This window comes from Columba livia, chromosome 4 (assembly GCF_036013475.1).
Source record: "Columba livia isolate bColLiv1 breed racing homer chromosome 4, bColLiv1.pat.W.v2, whole genome shotgun sequence".
Taxonomy (NCBI): domain Eukaryota; kingdom Metazoa; phylum Chordata; class Aves; order Columbiformes; family Columbidae; genus Columba; species Columba livia.
The window spans coordinates 58,523,283-58,544,369 of record NC_088605.1 but is presented as its reverse complement, the minus strand read 5'-3'; the positions used below and the strand labels follow the sequence as shown (position 1 = coordinate 58,544,369).

The 21,087-nt window shown below is 40.4% G+C and overlaps 1 protein-coding gene across 1 annotated transcript in view; it reads left to right on the top strand.

The window, feature by feature from the left end:
- The window catches only part of USP38 (ubiquitin specific peptidase 38), a 32,162-nt gene extending 20,203 nt beyond the window's left edge, over positions 1–11,959 (top strand). Inside the window, exon 10 of the mRNA XM_005499895.4 lies at positions 191–11,959. Within this exon, the coding sequence (XP_005499952.3) occupies positions 191–352 (162 nt within the window). The 3' untranslated portion in view covers positions 353–11,959. The remainder of the gene's footprint in view (positions 1–190) is intronic.
- Positions 11,960–21,087: the final 9,128 nt, after the last annotated feature.

Below are 21,087 nucleotides of genomic sequence, written 5' to 3'. Positions count from 1 at the left end.
GCTGTGGATGTTCAACAAAGTAGCCGTTCAGACTTGGCAGTCCAGAAGTTAGTAATGTTGCTTTAAAGACTGTTTAAAAGGATTTACTAGAAATAAGGTGCTTCTAGGACTTTGGGGGGGGGGGTTGTTGTGTTGTTTTGTTTGTTCATTTTTTTTTTTTTTGTAAATTGTCTTTACTCTTTCATTTCAGGAGCAGGAGCTTAGTGCTCGAACACAAGCACTTCAAGCTGCCTCAGCCTCGTGCTCTTTCCGACCCAATGGATTTGATGACAATGACCCCCCGGGAAGTTGTGGACCAACAGGTGGAGGAGGAGGGGGTGGGTTCAGTACAGTTGGTAGATTAGTCTTTTGACTATGAAGACAACCTGGAATACACTGGTTCCAAAGCAGCCCATTACTGCTGAGGACAACTAAAATATTGAACTTTGTCAGATATTGTACCAAGTTTTGAGACTTGATCTTTGTTCAAAAGCTAATGTTGGGGTTTGGTTTTTTTTTTTTGGTTCTGTTTTGAAATAAATAAGCGCATAATGGAAAAAAAAAACTACCTCTTAAAAATTCAGTTGCTTTTATAGTAAGAGATGCTTGCCCAAAAGACAGAAAATAGAGATTTTTAAGTAGTTGCTAACGACACTGCATTAAACTGAACAGACGCACTTACATCTGTTTCTATTGTCCTCATCCATGGAATGAAGAAAGTTCATTTTTTACTCTGGTGTTGCTTTATGTGGAAATCCTTTCAGATGGTCTAACCTGCATACATAATCTCTCACCCCCACTTATTTACAAATCCGGTACCTTTCTGGATTTCTAGAGATGATGCAATTTATAATGAAGGCAATAATTTAAATGTGACATGATACAGTGCTTTTCAGATTAGAAATTATTCAATGTATTTCCAGTATAAATGTAAAGAATTAAAAATAATTTATAAATACTTGCTAAGTTGTTTTCCAAAAGATTGCATGTTCTGTAGGAACAACGTTTTTAAATAGAAATTACTAACTTTGTAGCATTTCTAATTGTTTTGAGGGTTTTAAAATTATTTCAGGGAATATATCTGCTATATATTGGAAAGGAAGAGATTCTGTATGTGCCTTGCAGTACTGTAATTTAAAATGAACTTTCTGAGGCTGCAGAAAAGGGGAAAAAATATTGAGGTTTTTTTATCAGTATTAGAAATCAACACACTTATAGAAAGCTGTTAGGTTTCCAGAAGTAAAAATCTGGTAGTTTGAAATGCAGTAAGTTTGTCTGTTATTTTTGATTCAAAAAAATATACCTAGTGATCTATAACTTGCGTGGCCTGCGTTGTGAAGAAAAAAGCTGGTCATAAATACCGAGCTATGCTTGTGAAATCACAGAGGGGCTGCCTGTCCTGATCCTTGCAGAGGATCTGTGCTTCTAGCAGACCTTTGAAATTTTGCCTTCTCATTTTGCTTGTAGTGAGAAGTTTCTGGTGAGTTGAGGTTTTCACTTTGCAGAAGACCACAATGATGCTGTCTATGGGGCAGCGTTTGCTTTTTAGGCCAGCAGAGGTTGAGGAACTACTCTTTCAGTCTTGGCAGAAATAGCAACTTTGTGCAATGAGGATAAAAGAAGTAAAGGAGTTGCACTGATGAATCTGGTGATTAATTCTTAACTTGAATAATCTTATAGTGAAGTGTAAATTTTTATTTAAAGTATTTTTACAAATTTCTGCACTGTTTTGCTGTGGTTTTATATTCTACTAGGTGACAAAGTGCATCCTTAAAAAGCATGCAAACCTGGCAGGTGTTAGCTTAACTGTACAAAATAAACAAATTTCTTAAGAAAATGCCTTTAAAAAGCATAAGATGAGAAAAATTTAACCTTGTTCATATGATATAAAATATATGGAGTTTAGTCTGAAAGGTAACTTAGCTTGCAAACTATTTTTATATTATCACTAAAACAATGTTGCTTCCTCTGCTACAGATTCACACGTTACTGCTCAAGAAAGCTGGAGAGCTCGCTTTAATTTCTTTAATAGTTTCCAAGCTTTGTTTGGTACCTCGGCTCGGAGCTCTGCTTTCATTGCTGTCTCAGTTGTAGGTCTCTGAGCTGGGGGTTCAGCTGGGGAAATGTGGAATGTGATGAGACTGGCGTGAAGACTGTTCTCATTTCATTGGGCTTGGATGAGGTTTTCTTGAAAGCTCACTTCGCCTTGAAATTCTATAACTTCCAGTCTAAGAGAGTTGGTTTTTTTATTGCCTTTTAGGCTTCTCTGCCAATTAGCTCTGGTTTTAAAATGTTTTGTATGATAGGTTAATTTGGCTTTCCTTTCCCAAATTATGAGCTGTCTACTGTTTGCTTTACAATGGGAGTATTTTGTCTCTCTGTATTAATTCACTGTTCATTTTAAAACACTAGTAAGTAGAAGCAGGGGCAAGTGGGTTTGCTCTATATGAAAACATAGTTTTGTAAAGGTCAGTTTTGTTTTTATGTTCTCATAGTAAAAATACAAATTATGTAGCCTACCTAAAAATAACAAACAGTATGAGTTTTGTATACCTATTGTACTAAATTTATTTCATGGTCTCTTAGAAGGCTTTGTACACCCTTGTTTGCCTGATCTAAATTAGGTGTTAAATATGGCTGTTTTATATGTGAGTAATGCCAATAGGGTTGGATCTCCTTAGGTATAAAATGATGGTGTGTCTCAAACTGAAAATAACTTGTTTCTTTCCACTTGTTGACCTTTGTTGACAGAATCACAGAATCTTAGGGATTGGAAGGGACCTCGAAAGATCATCTAGTCCAATCCCCAACTGTTGACACGGTTACTTTGGGTTTTACAAATTGATTTTTAAAGTTCACAATACCTACTTGCAAGCCTGCTTGCTGACCTGACAACCATCATAGGCTGATTCATGCCTAACATGGAAGGTTTTGATCAGACTAGTGGAAGTGGAGAAGTATTTCACACTAAAATATACATCTGTTGTCATTGTTTACAGTAGTGGTGTTGCATGCTTCTATCTTCTGGACATAGTGTGAGAGAACAGTGTATATATGGTACTTGAATTTCTGTTGCCTGTGGATGAATACTGGTTGGTTTGTTTATTGATGTTTTTGGCTCCATTCTTACTTCGTTTTCCCTCTAAATTGAATCAATACAAAGACACAAAATATGTAACGCTGTTTCTGAAGCTCAGGTTTTTTGTTGTTTTCTTTCATGAAGGATACACTATTGTGCCAAATTCAAGGTTGGTATGTCTCTTAAAATCCTATTTCCTTTTAACAAGAGATTGTCTTTTGGTTTTTGTTTTAATGTTTGGTGGAGTTGTATTGATATTCTTCCATACGGTTCATTTTGTACAGTTTTTTCGTGTGGAGCATTACAATGGATTGCGGTGAATGTCATCCTTGTAACAAGTGATTACAGTGTCTAAACACTGTTTTTCTAGGATCAGGAGAGAAAGGGCTTCTTTGGATAACTAAAGTCACAACTTCTGGGTTGCTCTTTTTTCTTCATTTCTTTTCGCCCTTGTTCCGTAATCTGGAAAGTTAAATAATATTCTATCTTCCGTATACTCTGGAAGTTTAGTTTTGTGGGTAAGCCTTTTTTTTTTTTTGTTCTTTTTTTACACTCTGTAGCAATAAGGTTGTTTATGGAGTCAGAATACTACTGTGGGGTTTTTTTGTATTAGTGACAGGTGAGGGGCAGAAGCACTCTGAGCTAAAGGAGTGGTAGAACAACAGCAAGTGGGTATGAAGGTTCTGTAAATAAAAATTTAGGTTAGAAACAAAGTTCCTAGTTACTAGAACTAATTCTGAAACAGCCTTCCAGGCAGAGATCTGCTTTGAAGAAAGAGCCATGTTTATCTGTGAAAGAATTTAAATGCAAAGTGGAGTCTGAATAGTAGGCAACTAGTCTTTATAAACGGGAGGTCAGGTCTAGTCCCTTCTTAGAGGTAGGCTCTTCTGTTGGGCTTCCCATCTTGACACACTGCCATTTTTTTGTTTTAAGGCTCAAAGATTTAACATGTAGATGAAGGGAATATTGAACTAGGATCTAACAACAACAAAAGTTGACTGCTCAATTTTGGGTGTTGTTGGTCTCTGATGTAGTGGAGAGTGGCATAAAAATGATTGCGTTATAGAAAGTGAAAGCTAGGAAGACCTGTGAGCCAAAGAAATGTGCTCAATTTCTAACGTGAGGGTGATTACCCTGATAACAACCTGCTATGAGATGTAGTGGGTTGTAATACTTGAAATACTTCGTAGGCTGTAATCAAATGTAAATCATTGGAGTTTTTCAGTGGGCAAGTAAATAACCTGTGATCTAAACAAGGGGTTGGAATATATTATCTTAAAAGCTTTCATGTTCTCTGCAGCCAGTCATTATAGGTCTAGCTTAATCTGAAATCACAGCTATGAGTAATGTACTCTTCAATTACATAGGTGTCAGGCCAAATGTAACAGTTGAGAACTGAAAATTGTGTGGCACCGTTTGGCTTGTGTACCTACACAAGTCCTACCTTCTGCATGGACTTCAGAGCTAGTGAGTATCCTTCTTTCAGCAAGTGGGTGAAGGAGACTTGGCCTGTGATCAGGGTGCTGACTGTGATGTGTGGTGTAGCACCGGATTACCACACATGCTTTTTGGTTTTCTGAACGCACGTGCATACCTCCATTCACTGTGAGTCTTGCTTTTGCTTGAATTAAAGTATCCAGATGAAAGGGAAAACAAAAAACTAGCCAGAGTGAAGCAGAGATGAACATTTTAAGATACGATATACTGCTTTCTTATTTAGAAACAGAAGTATTTTTTCTAGGTCTGCTGGATTCTAGGCAAGTGTGTGTTTTCAGGATACACATTCCTTGTTCCTTTTCTTTCCAGTGCAGGTAAAATTTTTAGGCATCAGTTGTAAAAGTGCTGGGATAGGCACGTCAAAATGCACAGCCTGCCACTGCTGCCTTGGCAAACAGCATCCTACCACATGCGCTGAAACGGCGGGTTACTTGCTGGCTGGTTTCCTTGGACACTAAGGGGAAGAGCAGCTGTAGCCTGTGACCTGTGCCTTGCTGGCTGGCTATTTGGTACCTTCACCTTCATCTGCATCTGTGGGTGGCCAGAGGCAGTCACCTTGGGGTGCTGCATCAGCTCCTGTCTCTGCAGCAGTGGCTGCAGGAGAAATCTGAGGTGTAACATCCAGCCCCACCGTTCAGGTGCTGGCTCAAGTGGGGCATGGTCCCCAGCCCCCTCGGTGACACCTCTGCGCCCAGAGTGTGTAACTGGGGCAGCACTGACAGAGACAGGCACCTGTGGCCAGCAGCTCGCAGAGCTCGGGTGGTTGCACATGGAGTTGGTGCGTGGGAAAGCAAAAAACCAAACCTGTCAATGCGCAAACGGGAAATATGCTGCTGAGGAGAATGTTTCAGATTGACATTGAAAACTGGATTCAGCAACAGGATATCTGATTACAGCTAACAGCTGTAGGATCATACAGCATCCTTGAGGCCAGTGGTCTCCACACTTTCTTCGATTGCACACCCCTATCAGTAAAGTCTTTTAAGTGTGTGCACTCAATATATGTATATTTATTTATAAATGATATGTGTACTACTGTCCTAATATATTATGTACATACATAAGAGTAGAAATTTTCTGATAAAGTATGAGGTGAAGTAAACACTATTTTTAAATTATTTAAAATTTTGTTTATTAATAGCACAAAAAATACTTTGATCCTGCATCCAGATGGATTGTCTTGCACACCCACTGGGTTGCACACACCTCGCTTTGGAGACCATTTCTCCAGGCTGTAGTCTTGAAAAAAGTGTTTTAACTTGATGGGAACAGCTATCAAAATTGACCTATTCATAGTAATGCTTAATTTTACTCAGTAAATTAGACTGTTATTACTTTATGCTGCATGACCATTTTTTGGATCTGTGTTCATTCTGAGTTCTTATAAAATTTGGTGCAAGGGCTGTGAACTATTTCACGATTTGTTTTCCTACAGTGTGTGTTAAATGATATAAAAAGAGGCATCAGCCTTAAGTGGTTTGCAGAGATTCTGAGGGAAGGGCATATCCCTTGCCAAACACAGGAGTGTGTTAGTACTTGGCTTTAAAGGTTGGTACCATCTTTCAATTGACTTGCCCCTTCCCAAGTGCTCTCTAAAGAATTATAATATTTAGTGCTCAACTTCTTAAAATAATGTTATTTAATTTTTTTGCTGTATCTTTCATGGTGTTTGTTTTGCTGAACTACAGACTACACAATCTTGAAGTCATGTTTGTGATATGCTGGTTCTTAAATCTCGTTGTTGTAAACTGGCATAAATATTTAATAGCATTTCATATCAGTTTTTAAAAATGGCTGGGGCAAATGACTGTTTTACTGTACACATGTCAGACTGCATCAAGGAGTCAAAATACAATTTTTAAATGCCTCAGAAGGTGTCTGGAAGTACCTGCGTTTTTATGTGTTTGGCTTGAGTTGAAAGATAGATGTTCAAGTCAAATATAGTAGTGAGGTTTTTTGTCATTGTCAATTATTTCTGTAAATCTCAGCTTGAAGGATCACACACAAAAATGTGGAAAATAAGTCCAAGCAGAGAACTCTTAATGAGCCAAATAGATGTAGAGAACCAAGTGTTGGCAGTAGCTGGATTTCATCTGTATTTCAGTTACAGCCATATGACGATGTTTCATTTGAGTTGTCTTCTCAGCTGATGTTAGCAAAACTTACTAGTTTTCTTTAGGGGAGAGGGCAGTCTTCATTGAAATGTTTCAAGTGGAATCAAAGCGTAACCCAAACCACTCTCGTTAAACGTTTGTCAAATTCAGATCCATCACTTGTTGCTGAACTCCAACTGAGAATGAACTGTAGAGCACACCGATTTTCTTTTTTGTGTTCTTAGTGGAGATGAAGAAAAATCTGTAAACTTGGCATGGGAGGGTGTTTTGGTTTCTGGGGTTTTGGTTAGTTATCTGCCAAAGTTGTTTGTTTGGGTCAAGAATGTTACTTAAATCTGCAAAGGTGAAGTACCTCCAACTTGTGCAATCACTGAAGAACATAATCATTGGTTAAAATGCAGCAGTTATCAATAAAAATGGAAGTTACTGCACAGAAACATTCAGGCCTCCTGTAAATAAAGACAAGGTTCTCTGAGGCTGTTTTCAACTTGTGTATTTCTCTTCAAGATCTCCCAGACTGCAAGCTGAAAGGATGTTTGGGGGGTTTGCTTGTTTTTCTTTACTGCAAGAATACCTAGGAGACTCAAACAATTAACAGGCTGGTTATAATTGGTAAATTACTCCTGGGTGGTGAATTGTGTGGGAGGGAAAGGAAAAGTTTGAGCTGCCCTTAAAATGTGTAGTTTGAAGTTGTCTGCTCTAGTTGGGTGCCTACACCTCCCTCTGCTGCCTTTATGTGGTTTTGGGATTGAGCTTGGTGCTGTGTGTGAGGATGAAGTCATGGGAACCTCCCCTTCATCCAGGACCTTATTCAGACTAATTGAAGATCTGTTCCTGACCTGAGCTCTTTCAGTTTTTCTTTAGGTACCTTGAACCTCCTAGCTGCCAAGGTAAAGGACAGGTCAAGCTTTAACATAACAAAGGACCTAACAGTAATTTTTTTTTATTTTTAAAGCTTTGATTTCAATAGGAGCTGCTAGTTCTTGGCTATGCTGCAAAATCCTAGGGCTGCAAGAGGTGTCTCCTACTGATGAGACCATGAAAAGAGCAGCTACGCAGAATTCATTGGGGAAAGGAATTGGCCGTGGTGTAAACAGCAATTAGATGGATTATTTCATTATCTGTGTTTGTCTGCTGCATTTTGCACTGAGGGATTGAAGAGAATGGAAACATGTATGAGGATAATAAGCAATATGAATCTCAGGATGTGGAATAGGACACAAACAGGCTTCAAGTAGCTAACTTCTTAAAAGCAGTTACTGATGTTTCTGCGGGAGGAGGATCAGTTCCTGGCATGGGATCCTGGGGGCTGTGTCTGTGATCTTGCGTGGCAGCCTACAAGAGCGCTGCTGCTCCCGTGCTTTTGTGGGCTGTGCTACAGTGGAAGGCAAATATGGAAACACTCAAATTGCATTAGTAGGCTAGGCCTGAAATGGACCCTCTGTTCGCAGGCCACAGACTTCGGTGTAGTCAGATGAAGAACGTTTCCTTTAGTCCCTGATATGGAAAAGCAGGGTGTTTCTTTCTGGAACTTTTCATTTTCCTGGGTGCAAATCTAATACGACGTTTGTGTGTTGTGATCAGTATTTCAGTTGTGAATGCACCATGTAAAGCCACAAACTGGGAGAAACTTCACGCTTACTTGACAAAGCTGCTTTGAAACTCAGAGTCAGTTCATATTTATCTTGGTCCCTTTTTGTGCTAAGGGTGTGCTGAGCGGGAGAGACCAGGATGGACTGTAGAGCAGCAGCTCTTTCACATTCCCTAGCCCACATTCTGGGAATGAGCATGAATGCTCAGCTTTGGAGAGGATTTGGTGAGAGTAAAACAACCAGGGGATTTTTAAAAAGAGGAAAGAAAACCTGGGAGGAAACGTGAGCAAGAGCTTCAGAGTGCGTGAATTTCGTGCTTTTTTTCAGACCAAGGAGATGATGTTTAAAGAAAACCTTACCAACTTCACCTGTCATGTATACATACAGAAAAATCATGTAGGAAAAGGTATAGCGATAATCTGGTCATGGTAGTTGCCACCTATTTGTGTTTCATTATATGACCTAAGCTGATGCCTTAGCCTCCTATCCATCTGCGCTATATTCAAGCAAATTTGGACAAAAGCAAATATTTGGGGGTTTGTCTTTTTAACTTATTCTTTGGAGATAGCTCCTTAATTTTTTCCAGATAACTTTTCTGCCTGAATATTCTCCCCCTTTTTTTTTAAAGGACAATGCGTAGCCTCTGATATAAAAAGGTGTGCATGTAATAGGATGTCATTAATAGCCTTATCCCTGATATCTCCTTAACCCCACAATTTTTTAGGATAGATATTCTCCTTCAGGTCACTGGGACCCAGCAAGATTCTTCTCTTTACCCCCCTCCTACTCTAAGTGCCTTCATTAAAAACTGAGAAGATGCAGCCAGACACTCACTGGCTAAGGGAAACTGCAGAATCACAAGGCAGAGAAAACTGTAATTTTGTCAGATTTCTCCCCAGGTCTGCATTCAATAGTGGTTTTCACCAGTTCTGCCCTGTCCATCTGACAACTCTTTCTTTTATCTTATTCGTCCCTGAACAGATTGTGGAATAAATTATCATGATACTTATGAAATATTTCCTGCTGTGGCATCATCCGTGTTGTGTTTTTCCTCTTCCCGTTCCCTTTCCCCCTCCTCATGCCCCTTGCAGCTGCCTTGTTGACTCAGATGCTAAACTCTCCAGTACACAGGCTATCTAATGCACTGCATGGATGTTGGTACAGGGCTGTACGTAATAGTGTTTCTTTCTTGGTTACCTTTTAAATGCTACTGTAATAAACTAACTTTCTAAATGTATCTGAAAAATTAAACAACAAAAATGCAATTAAAAGACTTAAAATGAACTACTGCATCTACATAACCTGACATGACTTTCTGTAAAGCCTCCGATTTGCATGTAAAAATTCAGGCAAATAGCTGTTACACTGAAAAATTTTGTGTTTCTTCAACCCTTTAAGAACTGATGAGAAATCAGTGTGCCCACTGGTAGAAGGAAGTAGCACAGTGGTAGGTGCGCTTTATGTATTTGTAGATAACTGCATTACTAAGAGGTTCTCACAAAGGCCAATCACTACTCATTTTTATTGAAAGGTTTGTGGTGCAGGTGCTTGAACCATCAAGGCTTCAATGCCAAATCAGGTGTTCTGTGTTTGGCTCTGAGTAATGCTGAACCACAGGGCAGCACAACCATTCTGGTGCTGGTGGGGCTCCATGAGGCAGTGTTGGCTGGAGGGAACAGCAAATTATGACTCTCTTCATTCAGTTGGAGCCAATGGGGAGGGGGCTGCGTTGCAGAAATGGTGACACTTGTTTTTTTCACCTGGAAGTCACAGCAAACTCGGCCTGCCAAGTAGAAGTCTGCTCCGTATTGGTAGGGTTTGAAAAAGTGATGAAGAAAGTTTTGTGATTTCTAAATGCATTACTACTTTTGAAGGCAGAAGAACTTCTGAAATTGAACTTCTCAGTTGTTAGCTGTAAATTCATTTGTGCATATTGATGTATTATGTGAAGAATAGGAAGGAATATTTCTGATTAAAACTAGAGTGACTCAAATATTCTTGTATGGTCTTGCCTGGTTTATATCCAATTGACCTTCAGATACCAGATTTGCAGCTTCAGCTGTGTTTTGGTTTTGAGACTTATGTACATCCTTTGCACTTCAGTGTAAGGTTTTAACTTGCTTTGAGTAGTATAAGGTTTTATAAATGTAGTCCAAATGTTATAATTCTAAAAACCAGTGTTTTTACACCACTTTGTTAATGAGGTCCCCGATGTTAATTTTGGAGTAATTATGTGTTTATCCAGTAGAGAGCACTAATGACACTGCTATCTTTTGACATTCCCATCAAATTATTCGGTGTTGTCTTGGAGCACTGTGCAATGGGGGGCTGGGTTGGGACTGTAGGGTTCTCTCCAACTCAGCGCATGGCTGAAGCTCAGCTATAAGTAGTTTGGAGGAAAATAACATGAAGCAGGAGTCTGCAGGAAATGCTAAACTATTGTTTACCTATGGTTTGGAGTTGCATCCATAGTCCAGTCTCTCCTTTGCGTTAAATAGCCAAGTGAAGGCCTTTAATGTGCAAGTTGCTCAGCATCCCTCTTTGAGTGGCTGCTGCTAGGACTGTCGGGATAAATGGCCGACTGCTGGTGCTACAAGTACCTTAAAGGTCAATGGTATAATCAAGGTGGTTCTTGGCTCTTTGTATGTAGGCAAAATCCTATTAGCAGTGGCTAAAAACCCTTTTTGTTAATAATCTTTCAGTGTCTGTCTTTGCTTCAGAGCCAAGACTATGAGATAGTTTATTGAAGCTGAAATTGTAGTCTCATGGGTGGTGTAGCATGAATAAGAGAGACTCACTTGTCTTTAAGATGTAAAATAGAGTTTGTTGCCAGCAGTTTAAAAATAATAATCCGTTTACTATGTTAGAAAACTGTATTTTCTTATCGGCTCCATCTAAACAGACCCATAAAACCAGATTCAAAATAACTTTGGGAGAGTATCTCACATTTGTGTCCTGGGTAAAACATCTCTCACCATGCTGCCAAGCAATCTGAGTTTTCTCATGATAGCTCAGTGAACTGCTAACCTCGCCTATGGAGTGTGAAGGTGCTGCTTGGAGGAGAAAAAGGTGTTTGAATTGTCCCTTAGGGTCACAGAAGAATTTTAGTTATGTGACCAGTGTAAATTAATCTTCCTAAATACACAGGTAATGTGAAACAATCACCCTGAGAAAAGCGTAAGTTATACTAATTCATCTCAGTCTTGGACTAATTCAAGAATAACTGTCTGGAGACAATACCTTTATTACATTGTTTGTAAGGGCTTAAAGAAAAGCCACAGCCACAGTGAAGCTGAGGATAAACTTTTAGTATTACCTCTAGGTTTATGGTATTGATGTTTGGTTTGAATTTGGTTTATGATACCGCAGTATTATTTCGGAATAAACTCCCAGGTTTTAGCCTTGTCACTCCTAATAGAAAATACTATATCCAACACATAGGGAAAAGATCTAAGCAAAAGTAAGATAATCTGTTCTGTAAGTCAGAGCTAATGCATTTCTTTGTTCAGTTGGGAAAAATACATGCTTACAAAGATCCTAATTCCTTTAACATCCTTGACTAATAATAAACCATTCCTAGCTACAGCTGGTATACTTGTTGGGCAGCGATCAGCTAGCAAGTGCCATTCCAGCACACTGTTTCAACCAAAAATTGGTCATCTAAATAAACTATGTGACTTACGTAACGAAAAAAAAAACCTCACATCTTTATGTTTAAAATCAAATAAATCAAATTGATGTGGAAAATCTGCTTGCTTGAGGGAGAATCTGTTCATTGGTTAGAAGAATTTTGGGTTTTTCCTCAATGAAAATGGGTACTTTTAAGAGGGCAGTAATAGTTGTTGCTGGGAGATATGTGAATATTGTGTCATTTTTATTAAATGCATACAATTAATTAATGCAGCTATCCCATCAGTTAATCGTTTTTTGTTTTAGTTGTTTGTCACTTGGTCCTAAAATCTACCATCTGGTAACAATCTGCATAAAAATACAGGCCTGCCTGAGATTAATGGGAGTCTTGCCACGGACTTGAAGATTTCACCCTGCTCTTCATCTTGCATGACTATTGCTATTCAGGGTGTGACAAATATACTATATTCTGCATCCTGATTTATGAGAGCATTTGCTGAGCAGATGCTGGGGAGTTAAACTTGTTCGTTTCAATGCGTCTCTCCTATAGCAAGTGAAAAAGTGAGGCCAGATAGGTCTCAGGTGCGATGCTGCTCATATGGGACGCTGGCAGCGATTACAGTTTCTGTTGAGGCAGAAACATCATGCTGAATTTTAACAATGCAGCTATAAACTGACGGATTTATTACTTCTGCTGTTGGGGCCAGGTGGGCACACTGGGCTTCCAGTGCACTGGCGTGGTGCTCTTCTTCTCCAGATCATCACCTCTCCCTCAAGGGGGGTCACCAGCGAGGGACCCGTGGAGAGGGAACGTGCCTTTGTAAAGCACTTGAACTCCCATTTCCCAGGATAAGCGTTACTCTAAATATACAAATTAGTATTAGGTCTTGCCAATTAGTTTAAAAGAATCATAAGAAAAACCTCACTTGCCAATCTTTTTTTCAGTTGCAGAATACCTTGTGCACTTCATTAGTTCAATAACCTTGTGTGGGGGGAGGGTGTTTGTCAAAAATCCAGTTTACAATGAAGATAAAATAAAAATGCATAACTGGCATATCTTAGCCAGAGTCCTCTGTGGGAGTCGCTCCCACAGTTATGTCTGGTGCTCGCCAACTCCTACCGAGCCTGGTATTTTCCCATTGCATTGTTTTTACTGATAGCTTCCATTCAATAATAACAGAAATCTTTGCAAGGGTGAAAGAGATTAACACTCTTTATACTCGAGTAAAGAAGTGTTAAGTGATTTCCACAGCCACCAAAGAATGTGTAGCCTATATGGTAAAGTAATCTCATGATTTTTATCTTTTCTCTTTACTGAAAAGAGTTGGTGAGCGTCTTATTCCATGTTCAGATACAAAATGAGATCCTTCCTGTTTTGGATCTCTTTTAGGGAGGAGCAGTAAATGAGGGAGGAAGGCTGCCAGAGGATAATTACTAAAATGTATATGTAGTCACAAGACTAAGCTGTACAGGGGTTTGTGTACATAAACAATTTTTATGAACAATAATATAAGGAAATAAAGCAGTCAGAATATGATAATATCCCTTTTTCTCCTGTCTTCCCAAGGAAGACCAGTATGTCACAAAAACTTTTTAAATATTATTGCTGTTTAACCGGGAACTTCTGATACAACAGCAGTGGACAAAAGCTGAGCTTGATTTCTTGCTGGAAAAGAGGTGTGTGCTTGAGATAACTTGCCTGCTCCGTAGCATCCCCCACTGCAGAGAGTTGTTGTCAACCTCTGGCATTCAGACCCTTTAGACCCCCATGGCTCTGTGAGTACAGAAGACCACAATAATAAACGTTTCCATCTGCTTCTGGTTAGGAGTTTGCATCTCATCCTCTCCTCCACAGTGAACTGTGCACTCGAGACAGCCAGGCATGATTGTTTCCATTAGCAAGAACCAAGATCACACCCTGAAAAAGCCCCATCTGGTTCAAACCTGCTGCAGATTGCCTGCTGAGCAATACAGGTCATTATAAGATCATTGCACTGATGTCCCATATGCTGATGAGGCCCTTTTCCATACATTGGCCGTCTTGCTGCTCCGAGCCCTTTGCTGGGTTATCCCCGGCAGTCTGGGATGGTTCTGCTTGTGCGTGTATGGCTTTCTGCAGCAGTTGTGTTTTGCTGTGGCCACGGATGTGTGCGCTAAATATAGAAGATTTGTGTATAGGAGCCAGAATCAATGTGTGAGCTGGACTTTGGCTTCGGAGCTGTGTGTCAGAAGAGGCACGAGAATGACCATAGGCTCTGGGTGTTTGGCATGAAGTATTCAGCTCCTCCTGTGAGCTTTCCTGGGTTGCTCTGCTTCCGTTTCCCTCCAGCCCAGTCACCCAAGTCAGGTAATTTGTGCCTACCGGAAGGAAAGGAAGAAAGAAGGAAGGAAGGAGAGGTGATTGACAGTGGTGATTTTAGCTCTTAAGGTGCTCGGATGCTGTGACGGTGGCTGCCAAGTGAGAACCTAAGCCTATAAACACCTGCAAATCTTGCTCATGCCTCAACTATTTGTGAATTCTCCAAGAAGATGAAACATGTGGGAATAAAGCTTCATGCTACGTCATCTAATTCCTCAGTCTACTTAAAATTTGATTAATGCAGAGATAGGAAGTTGGTGAATGTGCAGCTTAATAAGCACTTTTAAATTTGGGGCTGAAGTATGCTGTTTACATAGAAAGTAGTTTGATTTTTGGGGGAGTGCCTGATGGAGTTCTTTGTAAACTCTTCAGAGCAGGGAGCGTGTTTATGGTAGTGTCTGACCAATACAGCTTTATGCATAGTTTTTTACATAATTTTCTGTTTTGGCAAAATTAGTACTAAACAGTAGTCTGTAGCCTTGTAGAAATTTTAGTTGTTGTTGACACTACCCAGTTGGTTTTGTTTGTGTTGTTTGTTTGTTTTAAAAGCAGAGAAAAAAAACACTCAGACTAGCATGCTAGGACTTGTATTAAGGTTTCTAAATTCCACAGTGTACATTTCTGTACATTTCTCAGTCCCCCTTCTCTTCCATATGATCTCTAAGAGGCTGTAGAAGATGTTTCTCCTCAGCCTTTATCTGTACCCTGTCTCCCTATCAGTTACACGTACTTAGAAATAAGCTGTAAGGAGTCTGCATGCTGACCAGACCCCCCACCTGCTTCAGAGACATAAGCTCATCAACACGGTATGAAAAAAATTAATTCTTTTGTCATCTTAAAGATTCTTGATGTTACAAGTGGTTTAAGTTTTTTAAGATGTGTAATAGGTATTAGACATAACACAGTGCCCAACCCTTTCTGCAGGTGAGCGTTGACCAGCACACTGAACACGTGGAGAATTACTTGTGTGTAGGAACTAATGAGACTAACTCAAATTATAAATTAGACCAATTGATGGTTTTAGTGATTCTTAAGCCCATGAATGTGTCATAGAATCTTAAGATAAAGTTTCATAGGCAGATAAGCCAAACAAGCAACTTGCAGCTATCAGAAGGGAGAGACATCATCCTATCCTCTCCTCTTCCCTTGAGCTGGCTTTGGTGTTCGTGGCTGCATTTAAATCAATTTAAAGCACTTAAATGCCTTCCTATTCTGCTGAATGATCCCACAGGTATTCTGGCTTGTTTTCAAAACAGTGTGGGGTGGGGTGTTGGGCTTTTTTAAAGTTCTGCTGGGATAGTAAACTGCATCAAGCTACTTTGCAATTGGGCAAGTACTGGGGTCAGTGCAAGGGAGGGGGTGACCTGCACAGCTGGGCAGCGAAAGGAAGAGGTTGAGAAGAGGGAATTGCAGAAGGGGAGAGGGAAGCCTTCCGTTTCTAGAAGTGCTGGCATGTTAAATTGGCTCAGTTTTATCAGAGTGTTTGTACTTGTCCTTCCATTTATTACAGACATCCTTTCAGAAAGCCAGAATGTGGAAGAGATTGGGGAGATGGATGCAAAATCCTGCTATCTAATTAATTCACTAAGGAAATACATGTGTCTTTGTCTCATAGTAATGTGTGAAGATGTTAAAACTTGCATTAGCAGACAGAAGGCACCATGATAATAACATTAAGAATGGAGCTGACCTGCTCTTGATTCGTTAATGTCACTAGTGGAATTTGAGCTGATTTATCAAGATGAGACTTTATTATGCTTAGTACTGCTACACAAATAGCCTGTAAATCATTCATCAGTTACATCAAATTGAAAGTTATGTTTTGCTGCATTTTTTCCTCAAACCCCTATAGGCATAGAAAATTGTTTTGATCTGTGTTCACATGTAATAAAGCTCTTTCTTCCTTCTTCTATTACTGTATTTTGATATTTATTTTTTTTTTTAAGATTGAGGGTGTACCAGACTTGTACTGCCAGTAGTGTTAGCTTGAAAGGCCATGAGTTTGTGATGCTCACGTGCCATTAAAAGGCATGCTGGCAGTCTGAGTGCTCTGGGAAAGCTCGGCATCCTGGATTGCTTGGGTCTCACTGTTCCAAAGGGTGGTGGACTGAGGTTTTTCTGGATCTTTTCAGAGGAAGGGAATGCTTCAGGTTTACAGATGAAAACTTGTCCGTCTCAAGTTACTCTATTGTCTAGCTTTGCCCTTGGAGCTGAGGGTTATTTCAGCTCACCCACTCACAGGTAGTGCACATCCCTTCCTCCGCGTACCTGTGCCGGTACATCTGCCTGGAGCTGCAGCCTTGATCTTCGGTACTTCAGCCTGCCCAACCAGGTCTAACACTGATGTCTTTCTCAGGGCATGTGTTACAAGCATAGATACGATGATGGTTTTACTCTTCCTTTGCAAAAAGTAGTATAAGGCCTCCACTAGTGCCCTCAGCTCCCCGCCTTCCTCTGCCAGTGTGCAGAAGCTGCTGCACGAGGGTCCCCACACCTGGTGCAGGATTTGCCTCTGGAGGAGGAGCATGAGTGCTACCTGCTGCCAAATAAATGCACAAGGAAGCATTTTTCGTGGTTGTCAGCAGAGGAATGGAAAACAGCCTCGTGGTCTGGCTCACAGGGCATGAGGGGAGGGAGGACAAACGGTGGCTTTGCGTTGTGTTTTGTTGGGGTTTTTTCTGCAAATGGGAAGCAGCTTTTCTTTTCTGGACCGTGCCTCATGGAAACAAACTTTTAAAAGAGGAAGTACCCGCTTAGAAATGGTTGACACAGGCAAGGGAAATACTTTTTGCCAAACATACCTTTTATGGGGAGAAAAGCAAGTAGAAGAAATAGAATAGTCTCTTCTGAATAGGTGCACAAGGAAAAGTGCAGATTTAGAAAAAGCTACAGCTCAGGAACAAGCTGGCTAAATGTACTACTTGAAACCAAAACTCTGCCTGGTGAGTGACAGAGGACATCACAGCAGACCCAAATTAGCAAACAGCTGAGCTAACTATACCCAGAGGGAAAGGCTGCCTAGAGGGCTGTCGTATCTTAACTTTTAATATCTGAAGGCAAGCCAGTGAGAAAACTGTTCACACGAAGGGTGGATTGGCAGTGCTCTTTCCAAAATATTATTTTTGGGCTGCTCATCTCTAGTGCCTGGTGACGTGGCTTCAGGGAAGGAGACTGCACATTTGTATTTCATGTGAGTTCCTGAAACCATACTGAGCCCTGGGGAATTCTTTATATGGTAACCAAGAACAAGCCAGAACTGCTAGTAAGGACAGTATCCTCCAGACAGTACTTATTAATCAGCAAAAATCCTTGAGCGTTTCAGCCTGTTTAGAGTGTTTCCCTTCCTTAGACACTTCAGTCTCCCTGGCTGTCAGCGGTCTAGGTACTAGAAATGCTCGGATTGCTTGCTTGTGGTTGGATTCAAATGCCTTACTACATCCAGCCCAGGAAAGCCTGGCCATTTTGTTTTGGTGCTCAGTCCCTCCCTAGGATTTACTAGGAGGACTGATACATCATTCAACATAGTAGGCTTTCATTCTACACATGCACCCTTGTCCCCATCTGCGCTTCTCGCAGCATTTTTAGGAATGCTGTGCTGAGAATTATTTCTTTCTGGAGTTGTCATTTCCTTGTGTTTGACTGTTGTGAGAGAAGGTGAGAATAAACATCTCTGTATGATGCATAAAATGCATATGAAGTATAAAAACAAAGCAAGGCAACTAACCATGAGAGGAGCAAACATAACGGAGATGGGTCCTTATATTGCAAATTTGGCTTGGGGATTGAGTTAACATGGGCTCCCAGGGAAACGAGAAAGAGGACTTGGCATGGATCAGATAGGAGGAGTATGGAATAAACTGTTGAGAAGGAAGATGGATAGATGGATATTTAGATGGATAGATGGATGAAGCTCCTTGAGCAGAGTCCCAGATCACTTTGCATTACACTTTGGGAAAGTTACCCATGATAATTGTACACCCCTGTATATATTTATAGGAGTCAGGAAGAATTAAAAATAAACAACAGAACTATAATGTCTTAAAAGAAAGTAAATTTATAAAACTTACAAAATATGCCTATTTTATAGCACTTTATAAAGCAGCCTGGGGGAGTGGTTAATGCGGATTCAAACAACCTTCGGTCAACAGGACATAACCGGCTCTGTTGATTTTTGTGTGGTTTTACCAACAGATAGGCTTTGTACAGGAGTTTTAAGTTACTGTAACCTTAAAACAGAAATTGGGAATGTGAAGAGAGTAAAAGTACTCATTTTGCCTAATTTAGGCCACTGAGAGAGGAGGTCAGATTGCCCAGGCTTCCTCTGCAGCCAGCGGCAGGAGGGAGGGACGCGCTGGTGGCTTTCCAGGAAGATCTAAAGCTCATAGAAACTGAAACAGCTACCATAAGTTTCTAGGGTTGACCTTAAAGAAGAATCTAGGTGAACTATTTTTAGTGCCTGTATCAATGTAATTGTATGTCAGTAAACAACGCTGACTTAACAAGGTGATTAGAAAGTAAACTCTACTTACCTGGTAGTAATTTGGATCAGTTGGTTTTGTGTGACTAGTTTATACGTTGCCAAACAGAAATACGCTGCAATGTCAGCTGTGTCTAAAGGGAGCCATTGATCCACAAGTAATGTCTTGCACTCTGGGAAAACCTGAATGCTGACCTTAAAAAAGTTACTCACTATACAAGAAAATGCTTTTGGATTGTCTCAAGATAAGCATGATCTACTGAGAGTGCCAGTAAATATTCACTTTTTGGTGATCTTGTTATCATAATCCGTCTCTTATTGTCTTTTAGATGAGTAACTTAATAACAAATGGCTGAAAGTTTCTGTGGTGGGTTTTTTGGATTTTTTTTTTCTTAAGTGAGAAGTTCAGCAGAAGAGTCTGGGTGGGAGAAAGTGCCAGAAACACAAGCCTAGTGTTGTCTTTCAGAAATCTCGTATCTGTCTGGATCAATCTGCATTCTAAGATGTGGTGCCCGTAACCTTTAACTTGGCATCATTTCAGAGCATGGTGACAAGAGATGGCTGGGACCACCCAGTCCCCTCCCTTGGTTGTAGCTTTGGGGAGAAACGTGCTGCTCAGGACGAGAAGAAAGGAGGCTCCAGCAGAGTGCAAATACCACTCCAAAAAGCTGACATACATACAGTCACTTGTGTCTCACCAGGGCCCCAGAAATGACACGGAAGCGAATGTGCAAGTCAAGCTGCAGAATTTTTGCCAGTGCTCATGCAGTTTCTGCACAAAATCTCAGGTTTCTGGAGTAGAGCACCAATGAAAACATTACTAAACTCTCCATGGTCAACCTTAGCAAGGAATAGTCGCTTGGCAGGAGCTGCTAAATTAGACCTTAAGTAGAACATGGTAAAAGTTACTCAACTGACCTTCACAGCATGATGAAACAGGAGAGAAGTCATTATACACACCTCAAGTCCCTGGGAAAGTGGGGTCAAGTGACCTGACCAAAATTGTGTTGCTGTCAGTTAAGCTGGTAGTTGTGCTCTCAGCATTACGTCAACTGCCCCATGAAGAATAAAAGGGAAAGTGTAAATTGCTTATATAAGGCTTAGCAGGCAATTAGTTATTTAGAGAAGTATTGCAATAAAAAGAAGCCCGGTGTGGGTGTAAAGCCACGATCTTTGAAGTCTGACTGTGATTATAAGTTATGCATACTTGTGGCCGGAGGAATCTTTCTATCTAGTGTGTTTCCAAAATTTGATATTTTTAAAAGACAGCTATGTTTAATTTTAAAAGGAAGCTATTCTGAATGCCTAAGCACAGATGTCATTCTCATTCTAAATTGGATATGATAAAAAATAACACAAGAGAGCCAAGTTGGACTGCTGGGCTTTTGGGTTCGGGCTTTTGGGTTCACCCTTTGCGAACTTGAAACAAGTGACCACATGGGGAAGCAAGCTGGAAATGTGGGATTCCAGCTCAGTTTCTGAGACAGCCAGCTCTTTTTCCTTCCTTTTGTTTGTTCCCGTATGAAATGTAAGTGTAGGTAGATACGCAGGTAGATCTTTTAATGTAACCAGGTAGAGGGGTTTACAGAAATTGAGACTTTTTGTTTTCAATCTTGACCCAGAGGTGTTGTAGCAACATTTTACTGTTGAAAGTCAATAGATTTATTCCGTCCCTCTGGAAGATCCTCTGAGGGCTGAACTTCTGTTAACAGCTTTGGGGTTTTATAGTAGTGGTACACATTGCAAACTCCAGAGTTTGCTCCTCTTTCTTTTTTCACCTTCCCAATATAATGAAAGTGTTAGAAACCATTTGTGCTTAAACTCTCTGTGTCCTTAGGAAAAGCAGATGAAAGACCAGGAAAGCAGAAAGAGGGGAAAAAAACCCCAATATTTGCTGCTTTTTGACAGCAGAAGTAACATGACGTAGAACTGCAGAAGAAAATCACATGACTGTCTCAAAACTTTCATAAAGGGCAATATAAATTATTAAGAATCAGGTATCAGTTAAAATTTGCATCTGAAATGAGTTATTTTCTGGAAAGAGGAGATTATTTTTTAAAAATCTCTAGAATGGACAGAGAGGTTTGTTGTTTTGCTGCCTTAGCTGGTGATCGGGGAAGGTCCTAGACTGTCTCCCCAGATCCATCTGCTGCAATGTCCCCTGTGCGCCCCGGAAAGGGGAGATGGACGCACAGCTCACATGCTGATAGTTGTCGGGGACTTGGTCTGGCCCCTGGAGCTTCTGTCTCGTGTGAAAGAGGAAATTTAGTCTTGTCTGAACTGGGACTCACCATTCAGGGGGGTCACACTTGGCCCTTCTAGGTACACTCTGTGTAACTCCGGCTGTACCTCATTTTCAC